This window comes from Copadichromis virginalis, linkage group LG3 (genome assembly GCF_057382275.1).
Source record: "Copadichromis virginalis isolate Kocher_CV1m ecotype Utaka linkage group LG3, C_Virginalis_male_GT1.1, whole genome shotgun sequence".
Taxonomy (NCBI): domain Eukaryota; kingdom Metazoa; phylum Chordata; class Actinopteri; order Cichliformes; family Cichlidae; genus Copadichromis; species Copadichromis virginalis.
The window spans coordinates 11,650,096-11,663,074 of record NC_140620.1 but is presented as its reverse complement, the minus strand read 5'-3'; the positions used below and the strand labels follow the sequence as shown (position 1 = coordinate 11,663,074).

At 40.3% G+C, this 12,979-nt stretch overlaps 1 protein-coding gene across 2 annotated transcripts; it reads left to right on the top strand.

The window, feature by feature from the left end:
- Nucleotides 1–474: 474 nt before the first annotated feature.
- Nucleotides 475–12,622, top strand: LOC146712775 (protein NLRC3-like). 2 transcript variants are annotated; one of them, XM_085443826.1, is made up of 7 exons: nt 475–532; nt 4,480–4,556; nt 9,222–9,353; nt 9,438–9,539; nt 10,228–10,300; nt 10,463–10,673; nt 10,830–12,622. In XM_085443826.1, exons 3-7 carry the CDS (start codon nt 9,265–9,267, stop codon nt 12,620–12,622), a joined length of 2,268 nt encoding a protein of 755 aa, XP_085299952.1. In that variant the 5' UTR covers nt 475–532; nt 4,480–4,556; nt 9,222–9,264. The 2 variants fall into 2 exon arrangements, with proteins under 2 accessions (XP_085299952.1, XP_085299961.1); XM_085443835.1 differs by lacking the exon at nt 4,480–4,556 and having other exon boundaries at nt 481–532.
- Nucleotides 12,623–12,979: the final 357 nt, after the last annotated feature.

Here is a 12,979-nt window from a genome sequence, read left to right as displayed (position 1 = left end):
ATTTTGTTTATGTTTGCTTACACAGCTGAAGGACATCAGGGTGATGAGGACAGTCACTCCTGATTATTCACAGTGTGCAATGTTGTTGGTGTGCAAAAGTGTGTTGGAATGGTGATGTAACCGAGTGAAAAGTAACTGCCTTTATAAACCTGAAAAGAAAAAAAACACACAAAGTTAAACAACAAGTCAGTTTGATAACCACAAATCATGTCTCTTAGTTCTCCTAATGATTATGTTTAACACGTCCATCTCCACTGAAATCAAAGCTCAGTGTAAATGGAGCTTTGGAAAGGATGAAAGAAAAAAGGGAAAGGGACCTGAAGGAAGCCTCACTTTTCACATCAGAGTCTGTTTGTCAGGAACTTCAAGTATGTTGATAAATGAACTCGGCTGCTGCTCCTGCTGAGCCCCTCCCACCTGTCTTGTTTCAGGTGGAGTCCCGCTTCCTTCCAGGAAGCAGGTTACCCGTGTGTCCGTGTTTAGTGTCCAGGTGTGGAGTGGAGCTTGTTGTTGGTGTGTGTGTGAAGAAACTGTAAGTTTGCTTTGTTTCCTCCTTTAACAGTTTGACTGTTTGTTTCTTTTGATGTTTGGACCTGATGTTCAGCTCTTATTTCAGGACAAACTTTGATCACTCTTGTGTTTGAAGACAAATCTACATGATAATAGATTATTGATTGACTGAATCCACACTGGTTAGCAGTCAGTAACTCTGCATAAAAACACCGGTTACTGTGATGAACAGTTTAAATTGATCAGTATGAAACTTTAGACACATCAGACGCTGATCCGTGATCTGATGGAACATTGTTCTGCCCTTTAACTGGAAACAATTAGATAAAATCAGTTTGTTCTTAAGAAGTTGACATTCAGGTTTTACTTAAGTGCCATTGGAAAAACAGGAAACAAAGCAGCTCCAGTTCAGTTCAGGGTTACTACAAGGAATGTCAGAAGAAAATATAGATTCTCACAAGCACCGTGAACATTTACAGCATGTTTTAAATCCTGTACCTGCTGATAGTATCTGTATGTGGAGGCTGTTACTTGAGTCATGCATAATGTGCAGAAAAGTAGCTTGGTCTAAGAAGCTTGGAAAGAAAATGTCTGAGAAGTTTCTTCAGTTCTAAGGTCAAATGGTGAAGAGTCCCAGATTTAAACCCCGTGGGAGTATCCCCCCCAAAGAGGGACAAAGCACCCCCTGATGATCCTCTACCTAATCACATGAGCCAAGGTGTGAAAGCGGGTGTGGGTCACAATCAGCCAGGGTTTCGGGTGTGAAACCTGGCCCCCACCCTATCATGTGATTTCCTGAGGTCAGATGGCCCAGGATGTGAGTGGGCGTTAAGGCGTCTGGGAAGGATCTCAAAACTGGATTATAGATGGCAGACAGTTGGTGTCGTAAACCACCGCCTCTGTTCAAAGATGGTCACTCACAGTGGACATACATGGCTTCTTTCACTCCTCTTTCAAACCATCTGTCCTCTCTGTCCAAAATGTGAACATTGGCATCCTCGAAAGAGTGTCCTTTGACCTTTAGATGCAGATGGACTGCTGAGTCTTGTCCCGTGGAGGTGGCTCTTCTATGTTGTACCATGCGCTTGTGAAGTGGCTGTTTGGTCTCTCCAATGTAGAGGTCTGGGACTCTCCACCATTTGACCTTAAAACTAAAGAAGCTTCTCGGATGAGAGGTGAAACATCTTCAAGCAACTTAAAGAAGTCCAGACGTTTTTCTTTCCAAGCTCCTTAGACTAGCATGACCTGAATGACTGAGAACCTTCACAGATGTGCAGAAAAGTATTTTACCTTGGCAGTTTTTTCATGTCTTCGTGTTGCTGTCATGTTCACTTTGTAATTTGTGTTTTTAATCAGTAGATTTTAGTTTTGTTCTTAAGTGTTTGAAGCTTTTAATCATTAATAGTGTTTCTCCCTATTTTGAGGTCCCAAGTCTTTGGATTTTCTTTGTTTAACACTTTGAATTTTGTTCTTTTCGAAATGTTTTCAGTCTCAATTAAAGCTTGATCTTATTTCAGTCAGTTTTCCTGGATTGGGTTACAAACCTCTGCCAGCTAATGCCAATAATTTTATGTTAAAGACATTTATATAGTTCCTAATTGGTACATTTAGAAGAACTGATACTTGTTAAACTTCTAAACGTCTGAATGCTGGACACTCGGTGTCTATGAGTGGGAGACCAGAGATCACATTAACATATGTATCCCTGTATTAACAAACATGCCATATTGGCTCAGTTTATTTTTCTTATCATTGTTGTGAGGAGACCATAAATAGCATTTGTATTTTCTGTTGTATAGTTCATTTGCTGTTATTGAGTTCTTGTTATGGATAAAAAGTGTCTTTTTTTTGTTTCAAAACAGCTGATACCTATTCGCTGATAGCTGCCAACATCTGTGAACAAATATAATTCTATAAAGTGGTTCTATATAGTGTGTAACTGTTAATATAGAGCGTTATTAAATTTATTGCTAATGCAATATGTGCAATATGGCACACTGACTTCTGAGGAAATTTTAGATGGCACTCGTCATCAGAAGGGTTGCCGACCCCTGGTCTAGACTATTAATTCTGATGGTATTATAGTTAATCTTGGTCTTTCTGTCTGCTTAATATTTAGCTTCCTCCACTCACAATGGGGATGTTACTAAAGGTTGTGTTTTAATCCAAAACATGATGATGAAAGAGAAATTACAACCAAACACTCTCTCCTCCTTTCTGGTGTGTTCAAAGATGTTGGTCTATTAGAGATGGTCTATCTCTAATCTCTTCTATGCCATTAAAAAAAAAAGCAAAACAAAAACAAACAAAAAAAAACCAACTGGATTTAAAAAAAGAGAAAATCTGTTTTTTTTCTTGGATTCAAATATATTTTATTCACTCTCCACTGCAGTGGGTGGAGGAGATGGAGCCTTCAAGCAGAAGAGAATTGAAAAGGCTTTTAGACAGAGGATGAGATAGAATGAATCTTAGTTAGTTTAAAGAGGGCATAGAAATTATTTTTTTTTAAACTTTGAATCACAGAGTTACTCCAATCACTAAATTCTCAATAAATATTGACTGAAATATAAACCTCATGTAGCACTGGTGGTGTAATACTGGTAGTGGGCATGTAAGACCTGTTAGCGCTACTTCTAGCCTTCTTTACCTGTAGTACAGGCAGTATAGTTACCTTTAACCGCAGTACGAGGACAGAAGGGAAATATGGGCCAGATCAGACAGGTTCTAGATTCGGGGGAGCCAAGGGTGTATGACAACAGAGGAATTAGCAGGTTATGCACAATTAACAAAAGTAGAGCGGGCTTCTTGAAAATAAAATAAAATAAACCCACAAATAGTCGACCCAAGGATATATTGTCTTTTGTGTCCTTTTTTAAAGTCAGTTTCAGTCTGTCAATGTTCAACAGCCATTGTGTGTCTGTAACCAGTCGGGTTACAATCTACCAGCTCTTTGAGCTGGGCTCGCCATCCAGTACTGGAAAAGGGATTCTCGATTCTTCTTGAGTCCTCAAAACCAATCCAAATAAGCAAAGAAAAAAACCATGTGAAGCAACAAAAGCAACAAATGCTACACGGGACTTCACAGTGCTCATGCTGGCTCACGGCCTCTGGAATACGCTATCACTGTTATTATTTTCACCGGAAAAGCTTTTAAATCCAGTTGGCTTCTTCACAACCCGAGTAATTGATCTCTCTCTGCCTGTATCTCTGTTGTAGCTGACTAGTACACAAAGGCATACACAGGTGTTAGAGCAGCGCACACAGATTGGGGGAGGGTCAGACCAGCCAATGATTGGTTGCTCAGTGGATCTAACAAAAACACTCTAACGGACAAAGTACGTTGTATTTTATCAAAATTTATTCCCATTATCAAATCATATTTTAATTAAAAGAGTATTAATATTTATGCTTTTAATCCCGTTTTTAACACTGGGTTACACTCAGTTACAAAAGAAATATCAAACGATAAAAGAAGTAAATCAGAGTCTATTTACAGAACAAAAACAAATCTGTCCTGCTCAACTAAAGCTGAGAGCCAGTGAGAATAAGTAGTTTTCAATTACTGACAGATTAGGCAGTACTTATGTGAAAGGGCGGGTCTAAATCATATAAGCCACTAACTTAAAGACTCACCTCGGGTTTGAGTCCAGATTTCAAAAATATCTTAAACCACTTGGTGCATAGATCTTGGGGTCATGTTAAGACTGACAGGCTGGGAAATTTCACTTCACAAGTAGGGTTATACCAAACCAGACCGCCTTCGCTAAGAGCCAAACAAGAAACGAGTTTATATCAGAACTGGTGCAATAATGGCACCGGATATCGGTACCCATCCCTAGTAGTAGACAGTCTTGTCAATGTGGACTTAAACTGTGGTGAGAAGTTTAATTCCTCTTTAAATCTCATGAGACAAAGTTAAACAGCCAGAAACTCTGACCCCTCCCTCCTCCCACCTGTGCTGAGCTTCAGGTGGAGTCCTGCCTCCCTCCAGGAAGCAGCTGTCCAGGTGTGGAGTGGACCTTGTTGTTGGTGTGTGTGAAGAAACTGTAAGTTTTCTTTGTTTCCTCCTTTAACAGTTTGTCTTTATGAACTTTGGGAGCAAAACAGAAAGTGAGACATTTTTATTTACGTAACATAAAATAAATCATATAATGTATAATCAAACAAACTCCTGACATGTGTTAGTGTTTTTACAGCTCTGTTAAATAACATACTGTTACTGTTAATGCTTCACAAAGATCAGGTGTGCTGTAAACTGAAACTATGCTGCATGCAGTTACTAGTTTTTCTAGTTTAAACTTCCATGAAGAATGTTTCCTTGGATGAAAACACCAAAAGGCTTTCAGACAGAGTATGAACACAGTTAAAATAAAGAGAATAAAGGATTATTTTTTAACTTTTAATCACATAGCTAAATACCAGTAAAAATGAACTGGTTTTAAAGTGTTATTAAATTATTGAAAGTTTGGGCAGCTCTTATATGAAAGTGTAGTTTAAAGATTAGGATCCATCACAAAAAAGACTTTATCACCTCTAAATGTGTATAAACAGTTGGTTCATGGACCCCCCAGGACTCTGATGTCTATGAATGTAATATGACAGGTAGTGCAATAATACTAATATAATAATAATGATAACAACAACAATAATACTTACTCCTGTGATAAATAATGTACTGCATTATTTTAAGAAAGTAATGAGCAATGTGTAATACAGTAATAATTACTTTTCTCCAGTAATAACCTCAACAGTGCACGTCAGCAAGGAAACTTTACTCTGGCTCAGTCTGACTAGTCAGACGACATATTTTTGGAGTGAACACATGAGTTGTGGCACCAACACACACACAGTTAAATCCAGTTTGAAGTGAGGCACAAAGATCAGTTTGCACACAGACAGTAAAAAGCTGCATTTAGATAAAGGAAAACTTCTTAGTGGAATTCTTAATTTGTGTGATCTCAGGATTCAGTAAATGTGGGCTGCATGACTGTAAACTCAGGTCTGATGTGTTCATCAGTTGAATCCAGAATGATTTTCCTGCCTCCCTCAGTCTGTGGAGGAGGTGTAGAGGAGCCGCTGTCTGACCATTACCAGTTATTGTGTCAACAGCTGTTGGAGGTTGGGGGTCTTTATAATTACAGTGTAGGTGGATGCATAGATGTGGTAAAGAACTGAATTAGCTGAATTGGCTTCTGTGTGAATAAAAATACTGCGTCACAAACTGTTGGATCTGCTTCAATAAGAGGTAATTATGACCACCATTCTTTATATAATAATAACAAAAAGGTTTATGCGTTTATTTATTCAAACTGACTTCATTAGAACAACCAAAAATATTATATTACATTTGCATATGTCGTTTAATTACTGTTAACTTCCCAGAAAATTAACATATGAGTTCAAATTGGTATGTCAAAAAACTATGCCAACCTTGACACATCATGTGTCAGATTTTGAAAACATTTTTTTTTCAAAATATGTTTTAATAAGATCATATTGATGAGATGGACGATATAAAAATACAGTTGCTTGTACTATAAAATGGTGTAATTCTATATGATAATATCAAATGACAGTTATTGATTTCATTTTGTACAAAGACATGATTTAAGTCAAAGTGCAGATGCCAGTCTTTCTCTCGCTCTCTCTCCAAAGTGTTTGCAGTTAGCTGTCCATCTGATATACTCATTTCTAATTGTGTCCCTGTTGGTCTCTTTCAATGATAATCTTACACCTCAAACTTTTAGGAGTTACAGCTTACTTTTCCCCTTTCCCCTAGTTTAAATTAGAGCTACACATACAGAAAAAATGCAAACTTAAGTGAAAATTCAAACTCTTCTTATTGTGAAAATCTGCCTTCATTTTGTTTGCTGCTAACATTAATCCTGACCTTACAGACACGGTTTCTGAGCTGTCTAAAAATCAGCCAATCTGCTTCAGATTTAGTTTTTCTGGCCTTAGCCCAGGCAGCATCCCTTTTTTTGAGTAGACTGGAGAGCTGAGGAGAAAACCAAGGGTTGTTTCTGCATTTTACTCTAAATTTGCGCATGGGGACATGTTTATTTATAATTTTGATAAAAGTGTCATAAAAATAATTCCATGGAGCTCAAGATCAGTTATCAGGTAGATTCTACTCCAGTTATAGTGCCATAAATCATGAAAGAAAGCTTGCTCACAGAAATGTTTAAAATCTTGTTTAAAAGTTATTTGTGGCCTTGATTTTGGGAGCTTCAATTATCTGACTACAGCTACCACACAGTGGTCACTGATATCATTTGCGAAAACCCCAGTGTGAGAATATTTATACGGCACGTTAGTTAAAATTAAATCAATAAGTGATGACTTTTCTGGACAGTTAAGATTTGGACGAGTTGTGCTGTAAATTAGTTGTGTGAGATTATATGAATCACACATGGATTTTAAACTGACTGAAAGTCGATAGTTTTTTACTAAGTGAAACTAAAGCCTCACTACTAGCCGAGGGGGGTCTATAGCAGCCCAAAATGGTAATAAAATAACCCTTGGAAAGTTGGAGCTTGAGGGCAAGAAGTTCAAACTGTTTACAAACAGATACAGATGAATCGACAGTAACATGGAATTTGCATTTTACCTAAATTGCAACACCGCCACCCTTTCTGGGGCGATCGCAATGGAAAAGATTATAGCCTGTTATTGCAATGTCTTTGTCAGTAATCGATTTTGTTAGCCAGGTTCCTGATAATATAAGAATATCAGTATCTAACTCTTTCATCCAAATTTTCACAAAATCAAGTTTGGGAAGAAGACTTCTGACATTTAAATGAGTGATACCAAGACCTGTTCGAGTTTTGAAATCACAAGGAGTACTTAAGCATTTGCAGTCTGGACCGGGATTAGGTTGCACATTTCCAGATAAAAGAAGCAGAAGAACAATGAAACATTTTCTTTTCACAGATTTTTTTTGTAGGATTACAGACTGATTTCTCTTAGTGCCCAATCTCTTTGGGGGGTAAGAGAATTGGGAAATAAACCAGTGATGTGGAATAAATAAATCAGTTGGATCGAGATCTCTGCTGATGATCACGTTTGAGAAGCTTCTAAAAGATGTAAGATCCCACCTTGTTCCCTTTGAGAGGAGTAAGAAGTATGGTTTCTCTTGCTCCGCAGACTGTTCCTGCACCTCATGTAGACAAAAAGCTTTCAATAAAAGCAATAAAGGAAAAAAAGGCTACTAAGTATAACATGCTGACTGAAAGAGGAAAAAAAAATAAGGTAGACCTGGTAGACCTGTGGTAGAGTCTGGTTGTGGCCTGCTGGTTGGACCAGCTAGCTGATGGTGGAGCCTGGCTGGACCTGCTAGCTCAGTGGTTCTCAAACTTTTTCGCTGGGCCCCCCTTTGTTTTAAAAGAAAAATGTTGCCCCCCCCCCCCCCCCCCCCCCCACACACACACACACCCCGCGCGCGCACACACACACACGTACGCACTAACACATCCTCCAACCACACACACCCATATTTTGCTCCATTGCAGTTTATTTCACACCTCAAACATTTAGTAAACAATTAAGCAAATACAAGTAATCTGCAGGTAGTAAGAAAATAAACTACTAAATCTTTTATGCTACGTCCGCACCTACTCGGGTGCTGTGCGCCACGTTATTGTTTACATGAGATGAATTGCAGAATGGCAGATAGAGATAGATAGAGACAAAATACTGTTAATCTGACTATCTGCAGGTTTACACGCTTACATACACACAGTTACTGTCCCTCCATTTACAAAGGCAGAGGCGTCACAGCGTGATTATTTTACATGTTGTTGTTTTTTTCATGTGTAATAATATTCAACATTGCTATCAATACATTTTTCAAAAAAAATGCCTCTCTGTGCAAAATGGGTTTAAAAACATAAACAACTGTGGGATCCTGTTTGTCCGTGATTTGAACCGAGGGAACAAATCGTGGCAGGATCAGCCTGATGTTATTTGTATCCTGCTGTAACTTTACTGTATAAAGAGCAAACATCTCCAAAATGTCAGGAGTAGTTAGTCATTACAACAAGTGTTAGTGAACTAAATATCAAGAATGTGGGATACTGATTGTCCATGATTTGAAGAGCCCAGCGCTGCTCCTGACGAAGGGAAAACCTATTCTGCAGGGAGACCTACCTCGGCACTTGTGCAGGTGAAACCAAAGGGAAGATTTGCTTCACCATATTTTTAGTCTTTGGCTTAGAATGAAGTTGGTTTGGAAACATATTCAGCGATGCTTCATCTCCTGCTTTGCGTTTGTAGGCGCCCCATGCTAGCAGTGTCCAAGCATTTTTGTTGTTGTTGTTTTTTTTTCCCTTTTCATGCCGCGACCCCCTGCAATGGCTCTGTGCCCCCCCTAGGGGCGGGCCCCACACTTTGGGACGGTCTGTGCTAGCTGATGGTGGAGGCTGACTGTGGCCTGGTGGCTGGTGCTGCAGCCGGGCTGTGGCCTGCTGGCTGATGGTAGAGCCTGGTTGTGCCCTGAATGCATCGTATGTGGTTCATGGCTCCATCTAGTGGACTGATAGTAAAAGGAGAGCAGCTGATGGCAGCTTCCTCTGCCTCACACTGCTGTCTGACTGCATTCAGCTGACACTGAGAGGAAGCAGGAAAGAAGCAGCTGATATTTGGACAGCACACATGATGGAAAGGAGGATTTCAGTTAATGTGCACATGAATGATTTGTGTTTCCCCTGCAGGTGAAGGTAGAAAGTGTGTGTGAGCTGATGTGAATTCAGCAGCATGGATCAGTGTGAGGACAGAGAGGAGGGAGTCCCTCCCTCTAAAACCACTCTGTGTGGGGAACATGAGAGCCAGACCAAAGCGCACAGGTGAGATGACCATCTCTAACTGTCCATGACTCTTATCCATGTCACAGCTCAGCACTCACATCACTGCTCCATCATTATTCACAGGAACCCACCTGGACCTCCACCCAGCTCTCTGTCCTTACAGAGTGACCAGTCTAAAGTTTATGGTATTGACTTTAAATCAGACGTGTGTCGTCCTGCAGAGAGGTAATGTGTGTGTAAATGTTGTTGTGTGTTTGTGAATAAATCCTCCATCATGTTTAATGTCAGCTCTGTTTCACACACATGTTCATATGTGCAGTGGTGTGTGTTGGAGTGTTTCCACAAACACAGCAGATACTCAGATTATTTTTAGGAAGGGGAGATTATTCTCAAACTCTCTGTCCTAAAACTCTTCACTCAGTCTGATGCCCACTTCCTGCTCCTCAGCAGTGCTGACATTTTCATGAACTGAAGTGTTTAATGAAAATTTCTGTGACTGCAGAAAAATTCCTTCAATCAATTCATTAATTATTAATGAAAAACAGCAAGCAGCAGCTGAACAGGAAGTAGTTTTTTGATTCCAGCAGTGTGATGTTCAGAGTTCAGCTGTGAGTTTAACAAACTGTTGTTGACCTCCTGATATATTTTAACTTTTTATTAACTTTGGAAAAAAACAAAAATGATTGTAGAGTGAAAAACCCAACAAAGAAGTGTCAGTGGTCAGGATAACAGTGGAAGGACTCTGGAGTGTAATTTGTATTATTGATCATTTTGATCTCTGACAGCAAAACTACAAATACAGATGCAACAAGGGAAGCAGCAAAAGTGACTGAACACAGCTTTTAGAGGCTAAATTCAAATTTCAATAATTAAAGTGTGTGTGTGTGTGTGTGTGTCCATGGTTCCTCCACAGTGTGGACAAGCAGAGCTCAGAGGTTCCCAGTGGTCAGTCTGCCCATCAAACACAGCTGGACTCCATATTTATGGTCTGTACATGTACAACAACTACTTTTACATCTATTCTGTTCTCAGTCATCTCCATGCTGCTCTTTGTAGATCAGTGGATTGTCAGTGTGTCCAACATGGATCTGATGTTTGGCTCCATGACTTCACTCTGATCGGATCATTCATAAAGTATTCTGTTCCAGCTGCTGGAGGACAACATCATCACTTTTGTGAAGAACGAGCTGAAGAAGATCCAGAAGGTTCTGAGTCCAGATTACCCAGAATGCTTAGAGAGTCAGAGGGAGGATGAGGATGAGGAGCAGAGGAGGAGCAGCACAGGGGCATTTGTGAAGATCACAGTGGACTTCCTAAGGAGAATGAAGCAGGAGGAGCTGGCTGACCGTCTGCAGAGCAGTAAGAGGATTTCTATGAAGATTTAAACATTTGGATGAATGAAAATTTTCTAATATCTTAAGAGACAGACCAACAGGTTTTAAAGATTCATTCTTTTTGGAATTAAGTCTTTGTTTCCACTTTCACGTGATAGTCTACATATTTCTTCTAATTTAGAACTTCAAGCTGCCGCTTGTCATCATAACCTTAAATCTGCCCTGAAGAAGAAGTTCCAGTGTGTGTTTGAGGGGATCGCTAAAGCAGGAAACCCAACCGTTCTGAATCAGATCTACACAGAGCTCTACATCACAGAGGGAGGGACTGCAGAGGTCAATGATGAACATGAGGTCAGACAGATTGAAGCAGCATCCAGGAAACGAGACAGAACAGAAACAACAATCAGACAAGAAGACATCTTTAAAGCCTCACCTGGAAGAAATGAACCAATCAGAACAGTGCTGACAAAGGGAGTGGCTGGCATTGGGAAAACAGTCTTAACACAGAAATACAGCCTGGACTGGGCTGAAGACAAAGCCAACCAGGACATCCGGTTTATATTTCCATTAACTTTCAGAGAGCTGAATGTGCTGAAAGAGGAAAAGTTCAGCTTGCTGGAACTTGTTCATCACTTCTTTACTGAAACCAAAGAAGCAGGAATCTACAGCTTTGAAGACTTCCAGGTTGTGTTCATCTTTGATGGTCTGGATGAGTGTCGACTTCCTCTGGACTTCCACAAAACTACAATCTTGACTGACCCTAGAAAGTCCACCTCAGTGGATGTGCTGCTGATAAACCTCATCAGGGGGAAACTGCTTCCTTCTGCTCACCTCTGGATAACCACACGACCTGCAGCAGCCAATCAGATCCCTCCTGACTGTGTTCACAGGGTGACAGAGGTCAGAGGGTTCACTGACCCACAGAAGGACGAGTACTTCAGGAAGAGATTCAGAGATGAGGAGCAGGCCAGCAGGATCATCTCCCACATCAAGACTTCACGAAGCCTCCACATCATGTGTCACATCCCAGTCTTCTGCTGGATCACTGCTACAGTTCTGGAGGATGTGCTGGAAACCAGAGAGGGAGGACAGCTGCCCAAGACCCTGACTGAGATGTACATCCACTTCCTGGTGGTTCAGGCCAAAGTGAAGAAGGTCAAGTATGATGGAGGAGCTGAGACAGATCCACACTGGAGTCCAGAGAGCAGGAAGATGATTGAGTCACTGGGGAAACTGGCTTTTGATCAGCTGCAGAAAGGAAACCTGATCTTCTATGAATCAGACCTGACAGAGTGTGGCATCGATATCAGAGCAGCCTCGGTGTACTCAGGAGTGTTCACACAGATCTTTAAAGAGGAGAGAGGACTGTACCAGGACAAGGTGTTCTGCTTCATTCATCTGAGTGTTCAGGAGTTTCTGGCTGCTCTTCATGCCCATCTGACCTTCATCAACTCTGAAGTCAATCTGCTGCAAGAACAACAAACCACCTCCCAGAAGCCTGAAACAACAGAATCTTCAGCGATTCACTTCTACCAGAGTGCTGTGGACAAGGCCTTACAGAGTCCAAATGGACACCTGGACTTGTTCCTCCGTTTCCTCCTGGGTCTTTCACTGCAGACCAATCAGACTCTCCTACAAGGTCTGCTGACACAGACAGGAAGTAGCTCACAGACCAATCAGGAAACAGTCCAGTATATCAAGAAGAAGCTCAGTGAGAATCTGTCTGCAGAGAAAACCATCAATCTGTTCCACTCTCTGAATGAACTAAATGATTGTTCTTTAGTGGAGGAGATTCAGCGGTACTTGAGTTCAGGAAGTCTCTCACTTCTTTCTCCTGCTCAGTGGTCAGCTCTGCTGTTCATCTTAATGTCATCAAGAAAAGACCTACATTTTTTTGACCAGAAGAAATTCTCTGCAGAGGAGACTCCTCTGAGGCTGCCGCCAGTGATTAGTGCCTCTAATAACTCTTTGTAAGTAAAGATGCTCTCATCCTTTTATTTTGTTAATATTTATTCTAATAAGCAAAAAGCTGGTGTGTACAATTTAAAAAAAAAAAAAAAAAAAAAAACTGTCATGGGTGCTAGTGTCTGGAAAATGGATCCAATTTTAAGTGTTCGTCAATACTCATTTCAGTAGTGAATGTTCATGTAGCAGGATAAATTTTCAGAATTTCTAAAATATTCCTTGGTGTAATTATTATTAAAGAGACACCCAGATCCAGCCTGTAGTGAAAACAACTCTTCAAAATGCAATACATGGAACAAACCATTGTTCTGTTACTGCACTGTCTATATTCAGTTGTCCCGCATTTTCCAAATGTTTTGTGACAAT